Source organism: Chiroxiphia lanceolata, chromosome 16 (genome assembly GCF_009829145.1).
Source record: "Chiroxiphia lanceolata isolate bChiLan1 chromosome 16, bChiLan1.pri, whole genome shotgun sequence".
Classification (NCBI taxonomy): domain Eukaryota; kingdom Metazoa; phylum Chordata; class Aves; order Passeriformes; family Pipridae; genus Chiroxiphia; species Chiroxiphia lanceolata.
The window spans coordinates 135,270-162,932 of record NC_045652.1 but is presented as its reverse complement, the minus strand read 5'-3'; the positions used below and the strand labels follow the sequence as shown (position 1 = coordinate 162,932).

The window sequence follows — 27,663 nt, the reverse complement described above, 5'->3', positions numbered from 1 at the left end:
GAGCTCCTTTAGGTACTGGAAGGGGCTCTAAGGTCTCCCCAGAGCCTTCTCTTCTCCAGGCTGAACACCCCCAGCTCTCTCAACCCGTCTCCAGAGCAGAGGGACTCCAGCCCATGGAGCATCTTCATGGCCTCCTCTGGAATCTCTCCAGCAGCTCCACGTCCTTGTGCCGAGGACCCCATATCTGGAGACAGCTCTGCAGATGGGGCCTCACCTGAGTGAAGGCGAGGAACAGAATTCACTCCCTCTCCCTGCTTCCCGTGCTGAGAGGAGGAAACCAGAGCTCAGCTTTCACCCACAGCCCTGCAAAGGCCTGAGGGTCAGGTCTGAGCTGAACCCCCGTGCTCCCTTCACTGTGCCCCTGCTGCACACACTGCCAGCCACCACAAATTAAGGCCATGTAGTGAGATTTCTGCATCTCTGTGCGTCTCTACTTGATTCCTCACTGATGTGATGTGATGATTTCTGATGATATGGTACTATTTTTAGCCATTTTCTTCCTTCGCAGGAGGCAGGAAAGCAAAAAGCCAAGCAATCTGCATTGTACCACTGCTCTTCAGAGGAATAGTCCTTCTTTAGCCTTAAGATGATTTTATGCTAGATATTTTTCCTGTAAAATGTAGTGTATTAGCCATTGTTGTTTACCATAATCCTGGGTTATTACAGACCAGTGACCCTGCTTGAAATCTGGGGATAGAGCCTAGCAGAAAAAAATGCATGTGACTTATTTTTATATGTAGCTGTTTAACACTCCAGTTCTCTTAGATGACTGAGGTGCTTAGCTGTTTCATTGTTCATATTCAGAAATTATTCTTTGAAATTAAGAGTCGAGGCTCTGGAAAAAAATGAGAAAAAATAGTAAAAGTATTAACACTGTGGTCAGCCTTGGGAACTCCTGCGAGTGGGGGCTGTTTCTGCTTCCAGTGCACCCACTGAAAGCAAAAAAAAGTACTTTTTCTTAACCATCAGTGGAATTCTCTGGTTCATTTTATTTCTGTTTTCTAAATGTCTTTACTGCATCTCCATCCAGTTGGAGCTGGGAGCTGTGAATCCCTGAACTGAGAGTCTGAGCTGAGCTCCATGCAGTGAAACCATCAGGGAAAACCAGTTGCAGTACCTGGCCCCGGGAATGAGAAACCAATGAAATCAAGGGCAGCTGTAGCAGCAGGCTCAGCCTGGGATGCTTCACCAGCACCAGATTTTTTTCTTGCCTCTTGGCAGCACTAAAGTGAAAGAATGCAGTCAGCAAATTTGCAATGCAGTTTTAAAACTGGGCATTGAGATTGTGTCACAGTGCTTTGTGGATAGTGTATTTGGTTATTTTAAAATGTATTTTAAAAGACCATAAGGCTATGCTGTTTGATTGTTTCTTTGGGGGTTTTTTCCCCCTACTTGACTTCATACTGACAGAGAGCAGGATTAGATTGAATATTGGGAAGAAATTCTTCCTTGTGAGGGTGGTGAGGCCCTGGCACAGGTTGCCCAGAGAAACTGTGGCTGCCCCATCCCTGGAAGTGTCCAAGGCCAGGTTGGACAGGGCTTGAAGCAACCTGGTCTAGTGGAAGGTATCCCTGCCCATGGCAGGGGGTGGAATGAGATGAGCTTTAAGGGCCCTTCCAACCCAAACCATTCTGTGATTCTATGCTCCTGTTAAATATATTTATGTTGATAATGAAGGAAGAGTAGTATCTGCAGTGTCTACTTTCAGAAGTTATTGGAATTTTACTATTCTGAGGCCAGAAGTGTGGATTTGATTCCTGTGAATATTCTTTGCTGATTAGCAAGTGTGAGTAAGCACCTACAAAACTTCATATTTGTGCATCAAACATCTGTGCAGCATTTAGGTCAGGTTGTTGGGGCACAGACAGATGAAAAACACAATAAGCAAGAGTAAACCAGAGGGATTCTTTTTCTCTTATGTCTGAGTTTAGTGCTTTTTGTACATATTACAGCTAGAAAATGTTCTAATGGGAAGGAGACTTCCAAGTTAGTGTCCCCTCCGCCTGGTTATTTTTAGGAGGTTTAAAGGTTTGGGGTGATATCTGGATTCCTCTTCAAGTTTCTGAGAAATTCCCACAGCTTGATCAGGGCCAGGATTGTATCCCACCTCTGAAAGAAACAGAAAAAGTGAAATGCCTATGGGTGTTTATTTACGGAGCTGCATTCACTCAATAACATGTGCTTGGCAGTATGACTGCCTCTGGGAGCCTGGTTAATCAAAAAAGTTTAAAAAATTAAAACACTTTATTCAGTTTGTTTTCTCTGTTTCTCCTGCCCTGTAATGAATTTCCAGCACCATGGGAAGGTGAGGTGTAGTGCAGAGAGCCCCATGTGGCAGGGGGTTTGCCGTGTGCTGGGGATACACCCGGTGGGTTGAGTTTGGGCAGGAGGGAGACTGGAGCCAGCCTGGCTGCTCATCTGGGCCACCTGCAGCCCCGTGATGTGGGCCAGGAGCCACAGCTTGAGGCCTGTGGCACAGCATCATGCAGGGCATGAAGCGCTACCTCTGCTGTCTGTCTCCGGAGGCTGCTGCTTGCAAGAGTAACTCACATGAACCTCAAGTGCCTGCTTTCCCCAAACTTCTGACATTGCTTAGTTGTGCTTGTGGCTGTGCTCACCTCTGAGTAAAGTCAGTTCAATCTCTGCTGCTTCTAGTGGCTAGGGTGGCCTTTCCCTGGATGCTATACGGAATGTCTGCTGCAGGGAATAAAGCCTGCCTGGATGCCCTGGTGCCAAGAATGATGAGCAGCAGTGACAGTGATAGCTCTGTCAGGAACATCTTCCTCGGGCACAGCCCTGTCAGGAATCCTCTCCTTCTTATCCCACTGCTGTGGCTGGTAACTTCACTCTGGATTTGGGACTTTTCCAGCTCTCAGAGCTTGTGATGTACAGGGAGAAGCTCAGGTGAGATGGGCCCTGATGGGGGAGCAGGTACAAGGTGCTGCAGAGCCCTCAGGCCCGTGCACACAAATGCATTCGATCTCCTCAGCACCAAGTGGGCTGTCCTGCAGTTTTTTTATCCAAAATGCTGCTCTGCCCTCCAAACACTTAGGGCAATATTAATTTTTAATGTCACTGTCTCTGTGTCTCTTTCTTTTCAAGTGTTTAATTGATTTCTAGTTTTATGTTTCTTTGATTACTTTTAGGTTGCAAAATAGACAGGTCTGAGGAAGAAGACTGAGCCACATTTGTAGAACACTTAATCTTTAAATCAGTTTTCTCTGAATTAAACCAAAACAGCAGTAGCAAATCCAGGAATCCTATTAAAGGTGACCTACATAATGGGAATAAAATTGGGCTTGTACCTTCTTTTACTTTCTAATTTACTGTTAAGAGATCTGTGAATGTTTTTCTTAATGTCCTTTCATTTTTATTGCTGCTAAACCCCTCATTCCTGCCTGGCTGGAGTGCATGCTCCTGGCTGGAGAAACAGGAGCAGGAGGGTGGTGAAAGCTGAGCTGCTGTGATGGGGTGGGGATTTAACCCTTGGCTGTAATGAAAAGGGTTTCTTCAATAGAGCTTTAGCAGAGAGTGATTCCTACAAAAACCCGCAAGGAGATGGAGATTATACTAGGAAAAGGCTCTTTGTTGGGATAGCTTCCATCAGACTCCAAATGGAGCAAGTGAAACTGCTGCTTCTCAGCTCTGTTGCTCAGTGTCACTGTGTCCATTAGGATTTCTTTTCCTTTTTTACTCATTATGATATTATATTGTTGCTCTGGAAAAGGTTTCAATAATAAATTTGCAAATTTACAAGCATGTTGCTTTATAAATCTCTCAAAATCCATAAAACAGGTTGCTGGGTAAGTGACTAAGGGATTTCAATGTTTAATTGACGTCTGAGGAAAAAAACACTTACTTAAAAATCTAAACCCTTGTATGGTCTTAAAATTTAATTAAAAAGTAAATGTTTAGCCTCTGAGATGACTCCTTTATAGGGGAAGAAGGGTATTGGTATTGCTGGTATTTCTAGAAAATACTGTGCAAAACAACCATAACTGGGGAAAAACCCCAAACCCTTATTACAGTAAATTTGGGGAGGAAGTTAAAAGCCCAGTTAGAGATTAAAAGCATTGCAGAACAGCAAGTGCAGGGAAATGAGACATGGCTAAAGTGTGTTTGATTGTTTCTATAAATACAGGTATGTAGGAATGCAAACTGAGTCACCGCTCCCAGGAATTTACTGAGCAGTTTTAAAAGTCTGCAGGAATAATAAATGATGTGGCTTTCAGTCATCCACAGGGAGAGGATCCAGTTCATAATGACGGCTCCAGCGTCCCTGCTAATAATTCCAGTAAAAGCAATAGGGAATATGCATGGGGTTTATCCTGAGAGTGCAGCCAGATGCTGTGCAGATTCCTTCATGTGCAGAATTTAACAAAATAATCTTACTGTACATTTAAATGTATTTGTTTCCCTGGGAATCTTTGCCAAAAAGGATTCTCACCAGATTCTGTCTCTTTTGGAGTACAACAAGGCTTTACTTTTTTAAATTGAAATTTCCATGCCCTTCTGAGCAGCGATGTTTGTGGAGAGAACACTTCCCCCATGCAGAGGACAGAGGAGGGGAGAGAGGGATTTTCCTCCCCGGTATCCAAGATTTTAACCAGCTGTTGAATCTGTTGGAGCTGGACCTAAGGAGGATATGGCAAATAGATGGAGAGGGAGAGAGGTAGGGCCAGGAGCAGAGCCTTGTGAGCTCCTTGCAGCCCCCAGTTACTTCCTGCAGGCTCCTCTTGGTCCGTAAACATTTTAAAGGTGGATTAAAGTCCTCTTGGCTTTACTTCCTGCTCCCTCTCGTCCTCAGCAGCTCTCGATCCAGGGCTGCCCCTGGCCTCAGCCGTGCTCCTGCCACTCAGCTGATGGGTTGGTGTTCTAATTACTGGACTGGTTGGTACAGATGATGCTGTACTTTGGGCTTTTTTGGGTGGAACTATTCAGGAGTAATGTAACAAGACTCTAGTTTTTGTTTTTGTAAGGCCAGACCAGGACTTGTTCTGTGGGTGGTGGTATAGCTCTGGTGTCCTTGTACGCCTAGTGGTACCATGTTCAGGCTTGGTTTGCTGGGAAGAGGATGTGTGTGCTTAGTAGAGCACATGTTCTCTGAGCCTTAGGCAATTTCCCACCAGTCTGTGTCAGGGGTGGTGCTAGAAGCAGCTCCATTTCTGAACCTAGAAGCGTGGATTATGTGTCAGGACTGTGTTGGTGTTTTGTGCAGAAAAGCCGTGGTGACCACGTATCATACAAGAATCAGGCTAGTCCATGTATATGCGGAGATATGGAGATGCATTCACTTCCCAGGGACCCTTCTTAGTTTAAATCTTTCATGAAAGCACCTGTGGCTCCAGCTCCTGTCAAGAGTTGCATAATGCCTGTTGACTGCAATAGAGCTGGATGGAATGTTCCATGTGTTTTACTCTGCTCTGGGTGCTGGTGCCTGTGGCAGGGAGTGACTAAAGCTCCCGGGTCAGAAGTGATAGTTTACAGAAAGAACACCCTGAAATGAGGTATTGTCCTGTTGTGTTTTCACCGTGAAATGAGTATATCTGTAAAATCATTCCTTCGGCCCAGTGTTCTGTGCAGGAAGACCAATGTTTCTGAAGATGATCGAGTTTACAGAACTCATGTTGGACCATAGTTTATTTATTAATTATGCATTAAAGATAACAATACTTTCTCATACAAAATAGACTCTTTGGCTTGATAAAATGCTATTGTGCTCATTACAGTACTTAAAAAGTCTTATTTCCTATTGTGTTATTTATATTCTCCCAGATTTCATTTTTTGTGAAGAGAGGAAAAGTCATGTAGGGCAAACTCATTTTACATGTAATCCTCATCTGTGCCTCCTTATCTGCTTTTTCCACATGCAGAAGTTCATAGAGTTTGAAGATGCACTGGAACAGGAGAAGAAAGAACTACAAATCCAAGTGGAACACCTTGAATTTCAGACTCGACAGTTGGAGCTGAAGACCAAAAACTATGCAGACCAGAGTAAGCAAAGGTGTACACCAGACAACATTGTACACATTGCCTTCCACACACATACAGTGCTACTTTAAAAATAATTTTCATACTTTTTCTTTGGTTTAATGTAATTTACACAAAGCCTGAAATGTCTGGTTATCCCTTACTTCTGAACCTTCTAAAGGATGGGATGTATCCACACTAATTCAGTTGAGATTGCATTGCTTTTCTTTTGTGAGGCAGGCTCAGTCTCTCCAGGTGCAAGATTTGGGCCCTTTGGAACCTATTTTCCAGTTTCTCCTTTTCTCTGAATAGAATCTTTCATTTTTTTCCTCTTATAAAACCCATCACAATTATTTGCTTGTTTATTTGTTTATTTTTACAAATACTTCCTTAACATGTGCAGCCATGGTTTGTTGACTGGAGTTCCCCTCAGAATTCCTTGGTGTCTTGTCCAGTCCTCGTGCTCCTCTAGTAGCCAGAAGTGCCAGTCCCAGAGGACAATTTAAATTGTTGTCAAACGAAGATGCTTACGGGGCACCAGGCTACTGCTGAAAAGCTGTGGTTTTATTGCACTTATTGCACAAAATTGCTGGTGTTGGGAACATGCAAGTACCCAGGAGCTGAGTTTGTGATGAACACCAGGTCCCACAACATGCATTATTCTGTTTCTGTTTGTTTTATTCAATAGGTATAAACTAATTTCTAACAAAATAGTCTTTGTTTAACGAATAGTTTATTTTGAGAGCCTAGTGTGTGTTAGCTGATGGTTGGGATTCTCTCTTGGCAGTTTCTCGACTGGAGGAACGTGAATCAGAAATGAAGAAGGAGTACAACGCTCTGCATCAGCGTCACACAGAGGTAGAGTGTCACCTCGTTATTTCTGAATAAATAAACTCTTTGTCTATACCTAAAGCCATGTCAGAGAATTCGGTTTTACAATCCTAGTGATGACTAGAGCTTTTGAACTTTGGGAACATCAGAAATACCTGACTGGAGGTTGTAAACTGGATGGAGCCAGGCTCTGGTCAGTGGTGCCCCGTGGCAAGACTGGAGACAACTGGCACAAACTGAGACACACAAAGCTCATTCTGAACACGAGGAAAAACTATTTTACTGTGAGGACACTGAGTACTGGCACAGGTTGTCCAGAGATGTGTTGGAGTCTCCATCCTTGGAGATATTCACAAGCACCTGGATGCAGTCCTGGCAACCTGCTCAGGGTGGCCCTTTTTGAGCAGGGGGTTGGACCTGATGGACCCCAGGAGGTTTCTCAGCCTCAGCTGTTCTGTGATGCTGTGCACAGTGCCGCACTACCACATCTCCCACTGCCAGTGAGCCTCCAGGAGATGTTTTATGTTGGTTTTGGATATGCTCTTTCACAGATCTTCTGTTATGAGATTCAGCTGAAGTAATTTCTCCCACAATTTCTGTCAGATTTTCTATCAGATTATTCTTATATCATCGCTTGTATCATCAGCTTGGAAGACAACAGGAAAGACAAGGAAATATGTAAAAAACCCCAGGAAATTGGAAATGAGTGCTGTAGAAAATTAAACAAAAGCAGAAAACGAGTCTTTCCTTCTCCTCTGTTTGCCTCATGCATTTTTCTCCCCTCACAGATGATCCAGACCTACGTGGAACACATTGAGCGATCCAAGATGCAGCAAGTTGCGGGAAATAACCAAACTGAGGGCAGTGTCCCTGGGAGAAGGTAGGGCCACGACATCTCCATGTAACGTGTGTCATCTGGGAACTTACACACTGAGTGTGCGTGTTTGAGAGAGAAACCAGAGCAGGACCTTTCCCTGGGGATGTGGACTGTAGCAGAAGCTCTTTTTAATGGGTTCTGGGTGAGTTGTGGGTACTTTTTTTAAGGCTTGATGACGAGGAGCTTTGTGCATTGTGTTACGAAACTGAGGCTTTGTGATGCTGCTGTTGATGGGGCCCCTGGAAAACACGTTTGTATTCTCAGGTAGCATGTAAAGGTTTATCTATAGAATGGATGGAGGTGTCAAGTGTTTGTGCGTGTGTCTTTGTATGTGGGACAGCCATCAAAACTGTAGCAATTAAATGGATTAGCCATTATTCCCCCTTGTTCCTTCAGGCGAAGCTTTCTGTCAGTCACGCAATAAACCTACTTATGTCCAAGAAATTGATTTTCCTCCCTCCCTGCAGTGTTTGAGTTTTGACTAGAATTGGATTGTCTAAAATATAGGAATCAATTGAGAAAAAAAAAATAGCTGGATGGCTGCTTTCCTAGGCAGAAGAGACAGGCATGAGGGGTGTAGAGAGCTAGACAGGACATGGTGTAAAAAGAACCAGGAGTTTGTAGGTGTTCATCTGTTCATAAAATCTCCCTTATCAGACCATTTTTCTTCCTTCTCTTCTCCCTCTCGCAGTCTGGAAGTCCACAGTTAGCTCCCAGAACATGGTCTGATCCTACCTAGTATTACAGCTGGAATGGGATAAGCATGTTAGGCTTGTTTCCCTCTCCACTTAACCTTCTGGAAATAAGAATATCTGTGGAAGTGCTTATACAGTAAAATCTAAAAGTACCACAGACAAAAACAAACTTAGGGCCTCCTCTTTTAAAGGGTGGGTCCTATGTGCTCCTGCCAGCTTGAATCATAGAGTCATAGAATATCCTGACTTGGAAGAGAACCACAAGGATCTTCGAACCATTTTTAATGAGCTTTTTCTTCCCTGACTTTCAAATAAGCTGATATTAATTGTAGCTTTTTATATTATCATTCCATGAAAGAGCTGCACAGTGAAAAGTTACTGGTTGTATCTACAAAACTGCCATTCTCTGGGGTGAAGGGCAAAATTTTCATCAAGAATTGCCTCTTCATATTAGAGAAGTCAGTCTTTTACTCTTTTAAGTGTGGCATACTGCTAGTGTCCTTGGAGAGAAGCACTGTATGTCTGTGAAAAGCCTCCAGTGGGGCTGTGAACTGAGTCAGTAGGAACTACAAGTGGGAAATGGGAGTTTGTCCTTTATTTCCAGCTTTGCGCCGCGTGCGTGCGTGCGTGCGTGCGGGTGTAGCTCTGTATTTGTTGCGCTTGTGCACAAGCACCTGTGACGGGTGTGTTTCAGTGTCACTGCACAGCTGGACGGGGGAGCACCAGTGATTGTGGATTTTGGTGCACTGGGTGGGGGAACAGGCATAATTTCTCATGGCCTCTGATGGAAATCTGAGTGAATTTATTTAAAATAAATGGGACTGGGGAGAAGTTTGTGCATCAGCTTTTGGAGGGGGTGGTATGTACCGATGGGCATCCAGGAGGAGTAATGAGTCTGGTGCCCACTTCCATGTGGTGTGTGGGCAACCCATGTGGGTTGCAGTGCCTGTGTACCCTGTGTCTGTGGTAGGATGCATGTTCACGTAACATTTGCTCTCTAATGGTTGTTCTTTTTGTCTCGCTTTTTGTGGGATTGCTGCTGCTTGACTGTTATGTTTGTCACTGCAGTCATCGTCAGTCATGGAGGAAAAGGTAAATCCTATTGCTGCACCTGAATTTCATTAATCCAAGTGTTGGAGGTTGCTGTGGAGTGGTGATGGTGTGATGCTTGGAATGTACTGTACTGGCGTGTTTGCTCTCTGTGTATACTGGCCCCTGTGCTGGACTTGCTGGTTCAGGGGAGGTGGAGGGAGCCACAGAGCTGGGATAACACAACAGGGAGAACCTTGTGTATGCAAGTGCAGAAGACACATAAGTTCAGTCCCAAAACAGGATCAGATGTCTGGGATGGGACATTTGCACTTCACATCCCAGAATATTTTAAATTCATAGACTCATAGAATTGTAGAATATCCTGACTTGGAAGGGACCCACAAGGATCATCAAATCCAACTCTTTGCCCTGCACAGGACACCCCAACAATCCCACCATGTGCCTAAGAGCATTATCCAAATGCTGCTTGAACTGTCAGGCTTGGGGCCGTGCCCACTGCCCTGAGGAGCCTGTTTAGTGCCCAACCACCCTCTGGGGGAAGAACCTATTCCTAATATCCAGCCAACCCTCTCCTGACACAGCTTCATGCCATTCCCTTGGGTCCCAAGAAATTTTTTCTCCCTTATTTTACTCTAGAGAACAAGACATGCCTGTTTTCTGAGCAGGGCAGAACAAGTATATCAGTAGCAGTACCTCTTCAAAGGCACTTCTGGCTCTGTGCTGGGCAGGCAGTGCTGTGCCTGAAGCCTCCAAAGAGAGCAGTTCTCCTCTTTGAATGCTGGCAAACAAACTGTAGTTTTATGTTTTGTGAACTTTAGGATGTTACCTGTAGAACATCCTGACCCCAGGTTTTGGCTACTGCAAAATGTAGAGTGTGCTGTTCACCTTGTAATTCAAGGTGGAACTAACCAAGTGTTAAGACTCCCTCAGTACTGGAAAGAATTGGGTGTATGAAGGCTACTACAGCACTCAAAGTTTAGACCAGCCCTTAGGATACTTTAAATTTCTTTGAAGCCTGGTAGCCAACCCCAGGACTGCAAAACTGGAGTTAGCTCTGCTGTGGTGTTTGCTCTTTCTCCTTTCTTGGGAGGTTTAGAAGAGGCTGAAAGGTGTTTCCAAAGAAACTCAGCAAGGAAATTTCTTATCAGTCTGTGTTAAAATCCATTCCTGAAGAACCTACAGCTTCTGATGCTATGGAAACTCTGTAGTTCTGTCTCTTTAGCAAGGACTGTGAAGTCCACGTTTCCTGTCCGTTCAGTGGCTCCTGTATCTTCTTGTGTGATAAATATGTGTGTGTTTGCATGTGAACATAGAAATGAGCTGCGGGTTCCCAGCAGAAATCCGACAGTGAATACCTAAAGAGAAATTTAATGGCTCTTTCAGCACGCCTTTGGGACAGCTTTTATGTCTCAGTGCTGCCAGTGAGTTATGTCAGGCCATTCCAGCATAGGCACTCTAGCTGCACCACTGGTTTGTCAAGGACTGTTCTACAGTTACAGAAAACTTTCTACTGCTCCATATACCTGTGAGGCATGACTCCCTTAAAACTATCATTCTATTCTGAAGAAGAGGAAAGATATGAAACTAACGATTAAAGCAGCTCAAAAAAAGGCCTAATTTTTTTCCTCCTTGAGAAAAAGAGATTTTTTGTAGTAGACACTTAGGGACCCTCGAGTTATTTATTTAACTGTAAAACTAGGAATTTACTGTCTTTGTGGCATAAAGTTCTAATTTCTATGTTTGAATCCCTTTATAATCCCTTACACATAACTCACTCTACTTTCTATGGTGCTTGGATCAGTCCCAGGGGTGAAGATTTCCTATAAGGGGAAGCCTTTGCTTGGTATGTTATTGAGAAACTTGAAATCCACCTATTAGAAACTTTATCATTCGAGCTGGAATGATAGCAGTGGGATATAAGAAGACAGGCAGAGGTAAATGTCCTTTGGCATCATGACCTGGTAGGAGCACAGGTGTATTTGTCAGATTACAGTCCTAAATAGGGATTTAGACAAACAGCAGTGGAATGTTTTCACTAAACCTTCAGGGATTGCTAATATTTAAAAGGCACAAGCATCAAGATGCCTTTTGAGTGGAAAGGAAAGGCTACAAGAAAACTGACAATGCTTATCACATAGGAGTCTAGGTTTGAATCTGTGGAAAGATCATAGAGTCATAGAATCATTAAAGTTGGAAAAGATCTCTAAGATCATCAAGTCCAACCTTCACCTAAATACCCTCATGCCCACTAAACCATTGCTGAGTGCCACATCCACATGCCTTTCGACTGCTTCCAGGGATGGTGACTCCATTACTGCCCTGGGCAGCCATTTCAATGCTTATCTACTCTTCCTCAATATCCAACCCGAACCTCCCCTTGCGGAACTTGAGGCCATTTCCTCCTGTCCTGTTACTTGGGAGAAGGTTAGTGATGTTGTGTCACTGATCCGTGTTCCTCAAAAATCCAGTTGCATACCTCCTTTCTAAGAGGGTTTGTGTATGAAACTTTCACGTATCAGTCTGGTATCTTCAGGAGAGGATTTTAATGCAGATTCTTAGGAAAAATGCATCCCAAAGCTGTTTGCTGGGCCACGCTGGAAACACCTTTCTGCCCCTTTTTGCCTATCCAGGATAGGCCACAGGAGATATTTTTTCCTATCCAGGATAGGCACTGGCACAGCGACACGGCATGCTGTGGTGGCTGGGCAGTGCCGGGAGTGGGAAGGTTGGGCAAACATTGTCTCCTCTGCTGGACACTCCACCTCCATCCTTCCTAAAGGAGCTGGCTGGTGTACCATCCCCTGTGTTAGTGTGTTTGCTGTGTCCCAGGAGCCATGGGTCCTGTGACAGTTGTTTGCCATGATCATGGGTGAGGTGGCTGTGCTGGTTTCCCAGCCTGGGCATCACACCTGTGCTGATGGCCATTACAGAAAGCTGGGGAGGGGATCTGCTGTTCCTAACAGAGGGGTACAGAAGAGCAGGTTTCATCACACCCCCCACAAATAAGTGGAAGCCCCATGCAGGAGTAGATGAAGTACCATCACTGAGCCCCAGTGTGGGTGCACATCACACAGAGAATCAGCTTAGTTCAGCTCTGCAGGGACACTGGAGTCAACTAGAGATACTCCCAGAGTGGAGGTGTGCTCTGTCCCTGCAGACCTGCTTCCCTGGCACCAAACCAGTCGCCAGGTTCAGCAAGCTGCTGCTGCAGCCTTTCTACTTCCACTACTTGCTCTAGATTTTCTCCCACTGAAGCTTGGTCTCAAAACCTATGCCAGCTTTTATGTTCAGAATCAAACCTGCAGCTAGTGAGTCATCTGCAATTGCCAGAAAGGAGAGGATGAATAGAACACACTTAGAGACACCTGGCAATATGCATGATGCATTTATTTATACCTTTGTTTAGTTTCAATTGTGACCGTGCTATAATATGGATATAGAGGGAGGATCAAAGACTGTTTTAAGCAAGTATTCCCTTGCTTAAAATGGGAAGTGATCCAACCTGTCTGTTTCCTGTTGTTGGAGCTCACCAGATTTGGAGTGGAATATACAGAAGTGCCATGTAGATGACTCTTTAAAGCCTCATTCCTCACTATCTCTAGGAGCTATGGGAGCTTTTATTTTTTTGCTGTGAGAGTTGTTTGCAGTGGCTTGTTTTCCCACGGTACCTTTGTTTCTCAGAAGAGACACTGAGAATTAAATTGACTGGTGATTCCCTGCACTTTTCTGTTCCTCCAAATTTCTTATATTGATGGAGCAGTCAGTCATGCCTATTGTCACTGACCCCCTCCCTCTTAAAGTCACCCCAGGAGGAGGTATGACTAGTAGTAGCACCATGGGACTGGGCAGCCAACATCAAGTTGGGAGCTGGGAGTTCAGACAGCTGTCCCATGAGAGTGCGATCAAATTTCTAGAAACTAATATTTCACATACACTAGTGTGGTGTTTGTTTTCTGTCAGAACCTTGTACAGGGCTAACAGATGTCTTCCCCTCTCTCTCTGTTTTTCTGTTTAGCAGGAAGGAACGTCCCAGCTCCCTGAATGTCTTCCCCCTCGCTGATGGCATGGTACGTGGGCAGATAGGGGCCAAGATCATCCCAACACTGGACCACTGGCACCTGAGTGACCTCGGCCAGCTGCAGTCCAACTCCAGCTACAAGGTTTTCTAGATCATCACAGAGCAAGGGTTTCCCACTCTCCTGCTGTCAATAACGTCCCATATTTTCATTAAGCTGGAGACCAATCTGTGTCCGTAACCCTTTGCAGCCTCTCCCTGTGTGTTTGCTCCCATGGTAGCTGTGTTGGAGGTGGGAGGATATTCTTCTGCAGATCTGGCATATGGTGTGGGAAGGATTTGACACAGCTCCTCGTGCTGCTTGTCTCAGGGATTATCTCCTTTACTTCGCTGGCCCCAAGTTGAGAGGGATGTGTGGGGAGGCAGTTAGGGATTGAGGGAAGAGAAATCCTTCACTTCTTAATAGCTTATTTGGGAGAGGACATGGTGGAACCTGTCCCTTCTCTCCCCCTTGATAAGAGCAAGGCTTCTGCAACTCAGGTGGGGCCAGGCATTGGGTTGCACTTGTCCTCCAGCGTTTGTCCTTTTTTGACTGATTGGTGTCCTGGCCTTCCTGTCTTCACTAAAAAGGGCTTCTCATCCTCTGTGGATGCCCAAGTCTTGCACTGCGCCTAAAGGTCTTATGTTCCTCCTATACCTAGTCACTGCTCTAGACTTGCACTGTCTACCTTCGGTACATCTGTCACCATCACTACTCTGCCTTCTGCACCGGGGCTTTCAAAACCCTCACAGCATTGCAGCTGCACTAGAGCAGCCCATGGTGCTGCCTGATGCTTCTCATGCTCTGCTCTGCCATTTGGAGTGCTCTGCTCTGCCTTTTGAAGCCTGGTCTGAGCCCCAAGGCCCAGGTGGTGTGCTGTGAGCTGACAGCTCACTGCAGCTGTTTGCAGGTTAGGCTGTACATGGTGACCCTCATTTCCCAGGAGCTGTATGTCTAGACTTTGCCAAGTCTTTGTACTCAGGATCACACTGAATTTCTCTCTCTGAGTGATGTTCCACAAATGCGTGGTGACAGGTCTGAGAGCCACTGGTGCCTCTGCTGAGCATGCTCACAATGTGTCCACTGGTATCTCACAGAGCTTCTGCTCTACTTCAAAAGTGTCTGATCAAATTTACCTTCACTCTACCTGGAATTTGTAGAACATCATATGTTTTATATGTCACATGTAAGGACTGGTCTCCTTTTGAAAAGCTGTGATCCTGTAAAATACATTGAGGCAGTAAAGGCAGAGAGGAAATGAAAAAAAAAAAAAAAAGAAAGAAGCCCCCCTGCTTGCTGTACCCATTCTGCACATCTCCAGCTTCCATGGATGGGCTTTGGCCTGTGGGACTCTGCAGCAGTGGCCTTCTTGATGCATAGCACAAGAAATTTAGACAAAATCACAGTTTACTCAGAAAAGAAAGCAGCAACTTAACTTTTTTAACAGTACCTCTGTAAAGTGGCCAGGCTACTAGCACAGCACAAGTCTCAGCACTTCATCAGCTTTCTGCCGTCATGGCATTTGAAAATCCAAAATATCTTTGGCTAAGATGGAGGCTCGGAACCCAATCCTCGCTGTAGTGTTAGAGGCACAGAAGTTTGGGAAATGTAGCAACTTGCAGAATGCCCTTCAAGTCCCATAGTCATTTCTGGAGAGCTCTGCCTGGAATTAGGAAATAGCAGGGCCACAGTGCAATTACATAACTAAGGATGGTGGAAATGAGGACAGAGCACGAATCCGTTTCTTCATAGTAATACTGCACAATACAACACAATACTGCACAATACAGCACAACCAAAATGCACAGAACCCAGCTTGCCTCTGGGATCAGTTATTCCTTGGTCTCTCCAGGCAGTGCTGCACACCACGGTGTGAACAGGCCCGTGAGCTCTCCAGTGATCAGGCTGGGCAGAGGGGGTTAGGTTTTAGAGAAAAGCTGGGAGGACAGTGTGGTTACATCCATCTTCCACAGCCTTGCTATGGTGTAATTCCTTAAGTGATCTCGTTGAGAACTTGTGAAAGAAGTTGAATGGGTCTCACTGGTAACCCAGCATCTGCATTGCAGGGGAATGCAGATAAATAGAAAAAGCTTTGATGTCCAAGTTCTGGTTATGGAGGGTGTCCTACCATGGGCAGGGAAGAAGTCCCGCCCAGGGGTTGGAACTAGGTGATCCTTAAGATCCCTTCCGACCCAAACCATTCTGTGATTTTATGATTGCTGACTGGATCTCTTAATGATTTGGTGGTGGTTGTATCAGGCAAAAAAAATCCATTTCTGGTTCCTAGAAAGCTTTATGCAGATGTAGCAGTGTGCTGCTCCAAATGTATCCTGTGAGTATTGCTGGGATTTGTGTTGGTGCTCGTTAGGGAGACTCAGAGTGGAATGCTGGGATAAAGCAGGCTAGATGGTATGGTGGAGCCAGGGAGCTTGTGCTGTGGAAGACTTGGATGGGGTAGTGTGTTATGGAGGCTTCCTGAGTATGAATACTTAAAGGGTGTGATTGACTGACTTGCTGGATTTGCAGTTTGAAATGGAGATTTTCCTCCTGCAAGCTTCTTGCCTGCTCTCTGACTGAAACACTGTCTCTTAAATCCTCTGCATGACTGAGATCTCAGCAGTGTGGCTCATGCACCCCTTGCCCCTTCTTCAAAGTTCTGATATTTTGCTGACGTCACTGCACACACATGACTCACCTTCCCAGTATGTACCTGACTCTTCTGACTTGTTTTTCTTCTTCGTGGGGCCATACTATAGTTATATTTTAAGTGTCCTTGTTTATTTATTATTACTATTTTCTGTTTTAGTTGCTGTCATTATTTTACTTTTGCATTCAGCTGTACGTTTATTTTATACAGTGTTTTGGAGATGAAAGTTCTTAACATTTTTGTTTTTATGTACTATGCTTTCAGTGTTATAACCATACAGTTGTGGCTTCTCATGGTGACATATGACTGCTATGAATGTTGGGCCTTTGCAATGCATTTTGGAGGTCACTACTACACAGTTGATGTTTAGGAGGTTGACAGGTATGGCTGTAGGTAAGTGGTGGCTGTGGAGAGTATTCTTTGGGTGAGCTATGGGTTTTGGAGAATGCCTTCTGTGCTGTAGAGGACAGCTGTACTCTTAGTGCAATATTTAGCATTAACAGAGCAGTCAGACAGTAGAATGGAGATACCAGCTCCTGGGCTGTGAAGATGAGCGTGTTGGTAGTATTTATATTTGGGAGGAATTTCTCCAATGCAGGCTGTTAGGTTGATAAAGTACGTTTTCTAGGTAAATATAGAACTCAGATCTATAACCAAAGAGTAAGTGGAAGACCAGGGTAATTTCTCATTGGTGTGCTCTGGGTGAGGGGCAGGTTATGCCAATAAACAAGAAGTTACAGGATATCTCTGTTACAAATACCACCCTATAGACACTGGTGATCCAGGGGTTTTGAATGACATCTGGTTCATAAGAAGAAGGAATGACATGTGGACCCACCTGGGTGTCTCTTACTATGCTGAGGTGTTCCTGGACTTTGGTTATTCTCGTAGACTCACAGTGGGTACAAGGGCATCCCTGAAGACTTTCATCCAACAGCAGTTTTGTTCGGGGAAAGAGGTTTCATGATTGCGCTTCACACTTGATACTCTTTGTCCCTTTGTACATCAGAAAGCACAGCAGGCAAACTGCCGTTGAGGTAGTCCAAGGCTTACTGTATCCTATTTGTTCTCAAAAACCCCATTTGATTTTTTTTTCTTTACATATTAGGAAAGTAGCTCCTGAACCAGGAATATGAAGTAGAGGTGGGAAGTGTCATTTTCACATGTAGCAGTCTAAGTGCAAAGTCCTCATCTCAGTCTTGATGCTAAAACCAGCAAATGTGCAGGGAGACAATTTGGGTATTCATGTGGGAATATGGGTGCTGTTTGGACTGAAAATGCAGAAACTCTGCAAAACGTAGATTGCATTTAATGGTAACGCCATTTAAAAAAACCTTAAATTTCCAATATAAATGCTCAGGTGCAATGTAAAACCTTTGGTTTCCATGGTGCAGTATTCAGCAGGGCTTTCTAAGATAAGCATATAGAGGCCAGTCTAATTAAAGGAAGATCTTAGTAAGATTCCAGATTGAAAAAAAAAAGTATGGCTGCAAAGGGTTAAGTCACCATTTTTTTCAGTCTTCTCGCTCATCCCATTTTGGATTTTTTTTTTATGTTGTGAAAGTATTATTAGAACAAGGGAATGAGACTTCCAAGTGAGTGAAGTGAAACAGTGTCACAGGTGGGGGAGCTCAGAGCAGCCTCGGAGCAGAACCAGGATCTCTGTAGTAGTTGCACAGGAGGTGGGGGGCCAGTGGTGAAGATGAAAGCTGGGTCTGGACGTGCAGGTTCTGAATGTCACTACACCCAATATCAACTCACTGTCACATGTAACTCTCAGCATTAATTTTGTCACTTCCCTTCTGGCAGTAATTAGAGTGGGCTGCCATGAAGAGTGGGGAGATCTCATTTGGGTCTGGGAATGATCACAGCACTGGTCAGGACGTTCCTTGGCTGAGTGAAGCAGTGCTGCTTTAATTGACAAACACAGGTCACACTGTAAAACTCCGCCAGAGCCTTAAAGCCTCCCTGTTTCTCAAGAGATAGTGGTACAAGAAATGGGGCTATAATGTCTGTAAACCCAAGAGCTGTTTTGCGTATTCCATACTGGGAATCCATCTCCTCTGTTGATTTGTCAGCTTTTTGAATTCTTGGGTCTTGTCATCCTGCCATTTGGAAGTGGGAAACCACACCTATTTCTCCTGTGTTCTCCAGCTGGACCCATGCCTGGCTAGCTCTGCATAAGGTGGTTTGTGGACATAGGTCTCCTGTGCCAGCCAAGCCAGACCATCCCAGCTTGGTGTCTGCTTTGCTTCTGCAGTTTAGTGGCAAAACCAGTTTGCTGTTCTCTCATCCAGGTGTGTTGGTGGCTTACAGTAATGACATCAGCCAAGACTTCTAGGAGGCCACTTCAGATCCTTCCCAAGTGATAAGCATGGTGCCTTCCAGCCTTGGAAAACATTGGCCTGGCTTGCCGCAAGTGCCAAAGCCCTTCAGCTTTCACTGTAGTCAGTGTGAGCTGCAGGTGCTTTTCACTTGTAATAAGGCCATCTTTCCTGAGGTCACAAACTGGTGTGGTTTGTAAAGAGCAGTGTTCAGTAGTGAAGGAGGAAGGGTATCAACCCTTTCACAGATGGGATTTGCTTGCTGAGTTTAGCACGAGAACTCGCTGCTTCACTGTGGTGGCAGTGCCCGGTGTCACCAGTAAGCGCTGGACATGTAGCGGGTACAGCGAGCAAGAGCCATGCTCCATAATGCTTTAAGGCAGCCATACCCCAACAAATGGGACATTAACTGAAATGTATAGCTGTGCTTTTCCCTTTCTGTTCTTCCCCCTCCCTGGAATTGCCACAGTGCCCCCAGGATGAAATGTCCGAATCTGGGCAGTCCTCAGCAGCTGCCACGCCAAGCACCACGGGAACCAAGTCCAACACTCCCACGTCATCTGTGCCCTCTGCTGCCGTCACCCCTCTGAACGAGAGCATCCAGCCCATCAGCGAGTACACCAATGGCACCACCAAGAGCAATAAGAGGGCACGAGAAAAGCGGAACAGCCGGAACATGGAAGTCCAGGTCACACAGGAGATGAGGAATGTCAGCATAGGTATGGCAGCTTGTCATTATTGTAATCAACTTCCCAATGCTTGTATGTGTCTCTGTTACAGGGAGAGGCTGGGTGACTACTCTGTAAGTATGGAATTTGAGGAAGCCTGACATGGAAGGTACATGAGTGAGGCAGGGTTAATTGGATGTTAGCAGTTTTCTATGTAGCAAATTTTTGAAACATCAGTAATATGAATATTTCACAAATTCACAGGATGGGGACAGATTATTGAGTTCAGTGCCCTGCAGTGGCATTCATCCATTCATCCAACCTCTTTCATAAGCAGTCAAGTCCCATCTTAGGCTGAACTTTTGGGAAGCTGTTTCTGGACCTCATCAATTTGACAGTTAAAAGCTTATATTTAGTTTTCTCTCTGGATTTATTCATAAGTATTTTTATCCAGTTGTTCAAATGCCAAATTTTTCAGATTAAATAGTTATTTTCCTTTCTGTGTGTTTATCCCACACCCTGATGTGTTTAAAAATAGCAATTGTGTCCAGCTGGTTTTCTCAGATAAATGAGCTGATTCTTTTAGTTTCTTTCTCATATAAGAACACCCCCAAATCTTTGGAAGTTACAGTTGTTTTCTGTCCACTTCCCAGAGTTCTTTAGTAATTTGAATTAATGATTTCTCATCACCTAAGCTTTAGCACCAGGCTGTTAAATAAATAAATGGTGTCATCATCATCATCATCATCGTCATCATCATCATGGCTGGGCTTTGCGAATGAAGATTTGGGAAAGGTCTCTACCCACGTTTGTCGCAAGCGCGTTGGTGGCTAAAAAGGCCAATAGGAGACAGGCATGTCCGATTGCAAAAGGCACAGCAGAAAGACTCCTTAGGTGGTAAATTCTGCAAGGCACGATTCTTTCTGTGTTGCCTTTTCTTCTCAAGGGTGATCCTGCGTGCTTTCTCAAAGGCATCAGCAGTGTTATAGATGGTGTGTCTCCAGGTCTTCCGGTTGGAGGTCAGAGTAGATCAGTTATGTTGATCAATGTGGCCAAGGCTGAGATGTTGTTTCAGGGAGTCCTTGTATCTTCTCTTTGGGGCTCCTCTCGTGCGGCAGCCGGTGGCAAGTTCACCGTAAAGCAAGATCTTGGGGAGGCGGTGGTCCTTCATCCTTGAGACGTGCCGTGCCCATCGCAGCTGTGTTCTCACCAACATGGCCTCAATACCTGTGACTGCTGCTTGTTCTAGAACAGATGTATTGGTCACATAATCTGACCAGTGGATGTTTAGGATTGTACGGAGGCAGCGTCGATGGAAGCGTTCTAGGAGTCACAGGTGGTGGCAGTAGATGACCCATGATTCAGATCCATATAAGAGAGTAGACAGCACTATGGCTCTGTAAACACTGATCTTTGTACTTTTCTTCAAGTGTTTATTTCACCAAACTCTTTTATGAAGCTTTCCGAAGGCACTGTATGCCTTTGCTAACCTGTTGCCTATCTCTCCGTCAATCTTACTGTCCAAGGAGATGAGGCTGCCTAGGTAATTAAGCTGCTGGACTGATTTGAGTTCTGATTGGCCAGTGGTGAGATGGGGATAAAGGAGGACTTCCTGAGGTGCCGGTTGATAGAGAACTTCTGTTTTCTTTAAACTGACTTCCAGCCCAAAGAGCTCAGCAATGTCTGCGAAGCAGGGTGTTAAACGCTGCAGAGCTGCTTCTGTGTGGGCGACAAGGGCGGTGTCATCAGCATAGAGCAGCTCCCGGACAAGATGGTTTAAGGTCTTAGTGTGGGCCTTCAGTTGCCTTAGGTGTAATAAATATATGGTGTAAATAAATAAATGGTGTAAATAAATAAATGGTGTAATAACACGATAAAAGGCCTTTTCTGTGCTGTTTAATGCAGCTGTGCCCATGCAGTGTCTGAGCAGATCTCACCCCGGGTTGTATTCAGACTTGCAGTGGCCATCAGAAATGAGAAGTGAATTGTTTTACAGGTCGTGAACTTAACATACAAAAGGACTGTAAGACTAGCTGAAGGTCACTAAAAAAATCTACAGAAGCACAGGGATGAGCATAGGTCTCTCAGGTTGGCGTCTGAACTAGCTGATCATCTTTTTTCCCAAGTTATTACTTGGAAAGCAGAAGTTATAACTGAGTTATTACTAAAGCAGAAATTCCTCTAACATTCACAAGCTGGTTCCTAACAAATTAAGACTATAAACCAGCATATAACATCTTTTGCTGTAGCACTGAATGAGAACTGCTGTGACTGAGTCCCAGTCTGTATTTTCCTGAGGGGGTCCCAGGGCCACAAATGTCCATCTGCCAGAAACTAGGGTAGTTGTCTGTAGAAACATACAGGTTCTGCACAGCCAGATGTTAGATTGTGTTCTGGCTGTGATCCTGGCCAAGGCAAGGCCATGCAACACTTGTATCAGAGAAGCTAAGCATGGATGTCAGTAATTTGAATGCCCTATAAATACCCTGATTTTTACAGTTGCTGCTTTACAAGCTTGTTTACTATCAACAGCTTTCTTGGGTCAAAGTCATCTCTCTTCTGTATCTGTGCAATTGTGAGGTCACTGTGCATGTGGAAGCTTTTTTCCTTGGTGGAAGTATGATGTTGTGGGATCTGCTCAAGGCAGACAGTTGTGTCTTTCCTGCGTTTTGCATATTCAACCTTTCAGCTGTGTTTCTCATGCCTAAAGCAAAATCAGCTCTCCCTGCTGAGAAGAAACTCACATACTTGAATTTTAATTATGTATTTTATGCATCTGTAATTAAAATGTCTGTCAGTGATGCATGTGCCTTAGAGCTGAGGTACCGAAAAGGGTACTGAAAGGTATTTGCAGAAAAGCTTCCCAGCTTGATAAAATAAAGCTGAGAAAGGCGGTGTTTGTGTGAGACCTGCTGCCTTGCTTTGGCAGCAGATCCACATCATACTTTGTCTTCCAGTGTGGATTTGGTGCACAATGCTGGCCTGAAAGAATCAAATCAACGCTCCAGTTGTCATGGGTTGTGTATATTTGCTACCGAGACCGTTTGGAAAGGTGAAAAATTTCCCATCTAATGTCATTGAGGGACTAATGTAATTCACAAATTAAGTCCTTAAGCCTTCAGGAATCCCTTGTGTGAACAGGAACTGTGTTTGTGTGAACACTGTGTTTGTGTTTCTTGTTTAGAGTAGGTACAAGTCTGAGCTTTTGAAGAGTTTGGTATCCAATAAATGAGATCTAACAAGAGGAAGAATTTCCTTATTCTTTAAATACTGGATTGAGGCTGTAGATTATGCAGAATCCAGAGCAGATTTCATGTATCGATTTGAAGTGAAATTTCACCATAATGGGTATCTAAACCACTGTAGACTTGAGAATTTGTATCGAAAAATTGTTTCTAGTAAAACTAAATAGTGGCAGTTCCTAACAACAGTAATCTCTATGAAGCTGTACAGAAAATCACTGTCTTGCCCTCCCATCTCAGCAAATGCTGCATGGGGATGGAAGAGTTTTTACTGGCAGATAAAAAAGGTTTTTTGGAATTTACTTCAATGGATGAAGTATTTCTGTTTATCCCATTTTATTGGGTATTCAGGGCAATGACTTTGGTGATGCTCTGTTATGGTGGGGGTGGGGGGATGCTTATGATGTTCCTGCTCTGCAATTGTGCCTTCAGCCACTTTCTGTTCTGATTTTAAGACCTTGAATGTGGCACCATGAAATTTTCAAGCCTCGATATTCAAAGCTGTAAAATTCCCTTCAAGAAACACCATCCTGTGAAAGTCCTGATCCTGTAGATGACATGTACTATCTTACCTAGGGATGGGCAGCAGTGATGAGTGGTCCGATGTCCAGGACATCATTGACTCTACTCCAGAGCTGGACATGTGTCAGGACCCCCGCCTGGAACGCACGGGTAGCAGGTACTGCTTGTGACTTCCCTGTGTGCTCTGTCACTTGGCTTCACAAAGAGCGAGGAACAGATTCTCTGGCTCACACTGAGCTCACAAGGCAGCTGTTTGACATAGTTCTGCCTAGTGTCAGTGTCAGAGGTCCTGACCTGCTTTGGGTTCTCCAAAAAGGCAGATGCCTGCTGGTGATCTGCAGCAGGATCTGTCCAGCTGACCCAGGACTGGGCTTGTTTGCCTTGGTGGGTCAGGGAGGACGGAGAGATGATGGAGCAACAGAAGGTTCAAGACAAGCAAAGAGGGCATGAACGTAAGCTCTCAGGAAGAGGGAAGAGATGCATTTGTCTAATAAGAGTTCAGTTCTGAATTCCATTTTAAAACCTCAAGCTTTTTTCAGTTTTTATTTTTTCAAGTGTTTGAGGAGAGAGGCAAGGCTGTCCCACAAGAGAGGACAAGCAGAGGTAACCCCAAGCATCCCAGTCCTGCAGGCTCTGAGCGGGGAGAGCAGAGCACTGGTAGTGGGTTCTGTCAGCAGACAAGGCAAGGGCATGAATTCGGTCCCAGTGCTACCCAGGAGCAGCAGGAGATGGGGCTGAAGGCAGGTGCAGCTCAGAGAAGGACTGAAGGCAGAGGCCTGAGATCAGAGGGAGCCCTGGTACCAGTGGGTGGGTGTGAGTGCCAGGTGAGGCTGGTCAGAGCAATTGTGACCCATAAGTGCACAGAGGACTTCAATGGAGTTTTCAGAAGAATCCCATGGTGAACAGGTGGAATGTGCTCTCAGGCTTTTGATTGCGACGGTCTGGGATGCTCAGTATCTCAAAGACAAATGTTTGAGCTTAAATGTTACCAGGTAACAAGATTCCTTCTGTTTTTTTGCTTCCAACAACAGCCCAACACAGGGGATTGTGAACAAAGCATTTGGCATCAACACAGACTCCCTGTACCATGAACTGTCCACAGCTGGGTCCGAGGTCATTGGAGATGTTGATGAAGGAGCAGATCTGCTAGGTAAAACCTTGCTAGAACCATTCTCTTTTCTCTGGTACAATGACAATATAATAAGCTTCCAGAAACACTTAAATTCTCTTTTTTTTTTCCAGAACTTGGATGTTTAGCTTTTTAAAAAATGCCTGGAAGTTGAGATAAATGTGACTGAAGCATGTACCTGCAATACAGTAACACTCACTTAGAAAATAACCTCAGCTATTGGGTATCTTTTATTTGTGTTGTCTTTATGTGCATAAGATATTTTTCTATAAGATACTCCCAGACAAATAGTTTGAAGCCAAAATTTGCTCCTTCTGCCCCAAAAATTGCTCCCCCCAGTAATTTTGTACTTGGAATAAACAGTTTGTTTGAAATTTGTAAGAAAGTAACTCCTCTGTTTAAGTTTTTGAAGTTTATGTGGAAATATTATAGTCTGTAATGCAATATTTACTCTTTTACAGTCTGTCTAAGACATGTAGTAACTTTTTAGGCTGGTTTTGAAAGTGTTTGTAATACCTGCAGCTGGGCTGTGTTCTGTGTTCCTGGCTGGGACTTCAGCAATCAAAGAAGCAGCTTTGCCTCAGGGAGCACTCTGAGCCCTCTCCTTACGTTTTTTATCAGACTCTTGAGTATCTAGACCTTAATTTCTGACAGAATTTAAGCATGTTCTTAATTCCTGCTGACTCTTTTCCTGCATCAGGACAGTACGAGTGGTCTTTGAATACTCAGGTGACACAGGCAGCTGATGGAGTTTATAACTGTGTATCTCACTTTCCACCTTACTGCTGAGCTTAAGGAGTCTTAGGAGACATGAGGACTCCAGCAACATGCCTTCTGTGCACTTGGTAGCAAGAGATCTGATTTGAAAGTGAAAGTTTCTTTTCTGGTGATTACCAATGTAGATCTGCTTAAGAATAATCTTGTAAGATTGATTCTGTATATGTGTCCAGAACAGGATGGGCTGAATCATGTCACACATTTGCAGCAGCTCACCTTTGCACAAATTATGAAGATACTTGCATCAGCTTTGATGTGTCTTGTATAAGGACCTTCTAAAAGAGTATGTTTCTGCAGAGGGGGTAGATTTTGCCCTATTCACCAAAAACTTAACCTTGAAGATGTGGACTGAAGACTGAAAAGGAGGTTAATACAAAACTTCTTACTTCATCTAAGACAAATATCTGTGAAATTGTTACTATTCTAGGCGATAGTGTGACTGGAATGTAAGAACAAGATCCAGACCGCTGTCAGAATGCTCACAATAGCTTTTTGATATTGATAGGTTTGGGTTGATTTTTTAAATCATGATGCTAGTCCTGCAGCATGCAAGAGAGGCCTCGTGCATGGGTTGATGACCATGGCCTGAAGCATCAAATCATTTATTGTTTCACCTGTAACTCAAGATTGCCAGAAGAAAAACATCTGTAGAAGACTTAGGATGAACACACAGGCTTTCTCTGCCTGCAGTGATGGGAGCCAACGTGTGCAGATACTTACAAAATTAAGTATTTTAAATGAAAAGCAAGATTTCCAGGTTTGAGAATCCTCTGGATGATAGCAGCCATTGCAGAAGGGCTGGGGCTCCTGCTTAAAGAGAAGGTTGACAGTAGGAGCTACCTGTGATGGTTAAAGCTTCCTCTCTCTACCTGCTGTGAATGGATTTTGGTTAGCCAGCTCCTTACATTACTGGGACTTCTCTTCCTAGCAGAATCAAAGCACTAAAACCACGGATAATCTTGTCACTGACTATCTATTTTATCTTGGTGCTCAAGTGCTTCCTTGTCAAGGAGTGTTTGGTTGATTCTCTGACTCTCTCCACTAATAACTGTGCCAACTGCTGCTTTCCTTCTCCCCCCAGAATGACTGGGGCATCAGGGGTTATTGGCTTGAAAGAGTTACTATTCTGGAAAATTACTTGCTTGATGTATGAATTGCTTTGGACAATGAATTTGCCTCCCACTTTGGAAGCCTGCCTTCTGGGAATCCGCTTTCCTTTGGGATTACCCTGTAGCCTGACCCAGTAATCAGGGAGAAATGCAGACTGTTGTTATCAAAAAACCAAAGCTTTGCAACGTTGTTCACCACAGTCTCAGTTAAAGAAGCTTCTCCTCTTCCAGTTATAGGGCTGCCCAGAGTCTTCAGGGTGGTGAGATGTCTGTTGTTTGGCAGTTACTACTTGCAATAAAAATGTACAAAGACTTTGTTGAACAGGGTCTATGTAAGTGTGGCCCCTGAAGATCACGGTGTGGCTTACGAGGAGGACATTTCTGTGCTGGTACCATTTCTGGCTTAGGCAGAGCAGCAGAACCCTTGCAGGTGATCCCATGGCAGGCCAGCAGAATAGGAAGGCTTCTCCTGATTCCTTTTCAAACCTGGGAGATGGACTGTGCCTTTTTTTTGTGCGAAACGCTGATCTAATTAATCCTTTTACCGAGTTCTGGCTACTGACTCTTGCACAGAAAAGCGTTCTTTAGAATGAACACACGCGTTGCCGGGTTGTACAAAGGGAGGAAGCACAGAGAGATCTCGGGGTCATGTCTCTCAACAAGAAATGAGTCTGGTACTTTTTTTTTTTTGCATTGCACAATAGAAAGCACAAAAGAAAGTCTGGTAGAGGTGTAAGCAAAGGGCTAGATCATGGTGCTGACAAATCTGTCAACATTATCCAAAATTTTGCCTTTTCTGTTAGGTAGAATGTTCTCTCTTTGTGCTGTACCTTTTGAGTCTGAAGAGACACTGAGGAAATGGTGCTTTATGAATGTCATGTAAGAAACAAGATCCACAAGCTGAAAGAGTTCTCTCTTGGTCATATTTGGAGCTCACTTCTCTCTATAAATCAAATGAATTAATGAATTTAACCCCACCTAAGTGAAGGCTTAATACTTCCTCCAGTCTCTCAAAACTTGGCAATCAATCTGCAAAGCATTTTCTCTTTTTTTGTCTCAGTTTCTTAAAGAAAGAGAAATCTCATTAAAAGAGGACCTTAAAAACAGGGCCTACAGAAATTACCCTTGACAAGTGTCTGGCAGGCAAGTCTGATTCTGGAATGGAAAATCCCATTTATTCCTTCTGGATATCTGCAAAGTGGCCAGCATTTCCTGGTACAAAACTGGCATTCTTCATTGCAGTTTTCAAATATAAAATGACAAATGAAACATATGAGTTTCCCCTCCACTCTAATACAGCTTTACATACATGAATTTGTATAGGAAGTATTCTCAAGAAAAATGTGGAGTGAGAACAATCATTTACTAGTGGTAGTTGGGGACCAAATTCCCTTCTTTCTCCTACAGCCTTAAGAGCACTGAATTGGCTGTTTTCCTGCATATTCTCTTGTTAATCACAGGTTCTTACCTCCCAATCCTGGGTAGGCTTTCCTTATCCCATCTCCTCCTTCTCCCAACCCCCCTTGTATCAGCTCCCCCTTCTTGCTCTTCCCTATCCCAGGTGTTTTGGGTCACAGAGGAGCACTATCAGTTTAGTTGTGCTCAGTGGGCAGGTCATTTACTGTGAGGGTGGTGAGCAGGTTGCCCAGAGAAGCTGTGGCTGCCCCATCCCTGGAAGTGTTTAAGACCAAGTTGGACAGGGCTTGGAGCAACCTGGGCTAGTGGAAGGTGTCCCTGCCCATGGCAGAGGGGGTTGGAATGAGT

General features: G+C 44.4%; 1 protein-coding gene across 36 annotated transcripts in view; it reads left to right on the top strand.

The window, feature by feature from the left end:
• The window catches only part of MAPK8IP3 (mitogen-activated protein kinase 8 interacting protein 3), a 71,310-nt gene that overhangs the window by 15,200 nt on the left and 28,447 nt on the right, over positions 1–27,663 (top strand). For 13 of the 36 annotated variants that reach the window (XM_032703602.1, XM_032703594.1, XM_032703600.1 and 10 more), the window contains exons 2-9: positions 5,874–5,994; positions 6,758–6,828; positions 7,590–7,681; positions 9,442–9,465; positions 13,442–13,586; positions 18,922–19,171; positions 22,939–23,041; positions 23,916–24,034. In XM_032703602.1, coding sequence (XP_032559493.1) covers positions 5,874–5,994; positions 6,758–6,828; positions 7,590–7,681; positions 9,442–9,465; positions 13,442–13,586; positions 18,922–19,171; positions 22,939–23,041; positions 23,916–24,034 — 925 coding nt within the window. Of the gene's footprint in view, positions 1–5,873; positions 5,995–6,757; positions 6,829–7,589; positions 7,682–9,441; positions 9,466–13,441; positions 13,587–16,421; positions 16,522–18,921; positions 19,172–22,938; positions 23,042–23,915; positions 24,035–27,663 lie in introns of those variants that run through there. The other 23 variants (XM_032703615.1, XM_032703592.1, XM_032703601.1 and 20 more) reach the window with 12 other exon arrangements.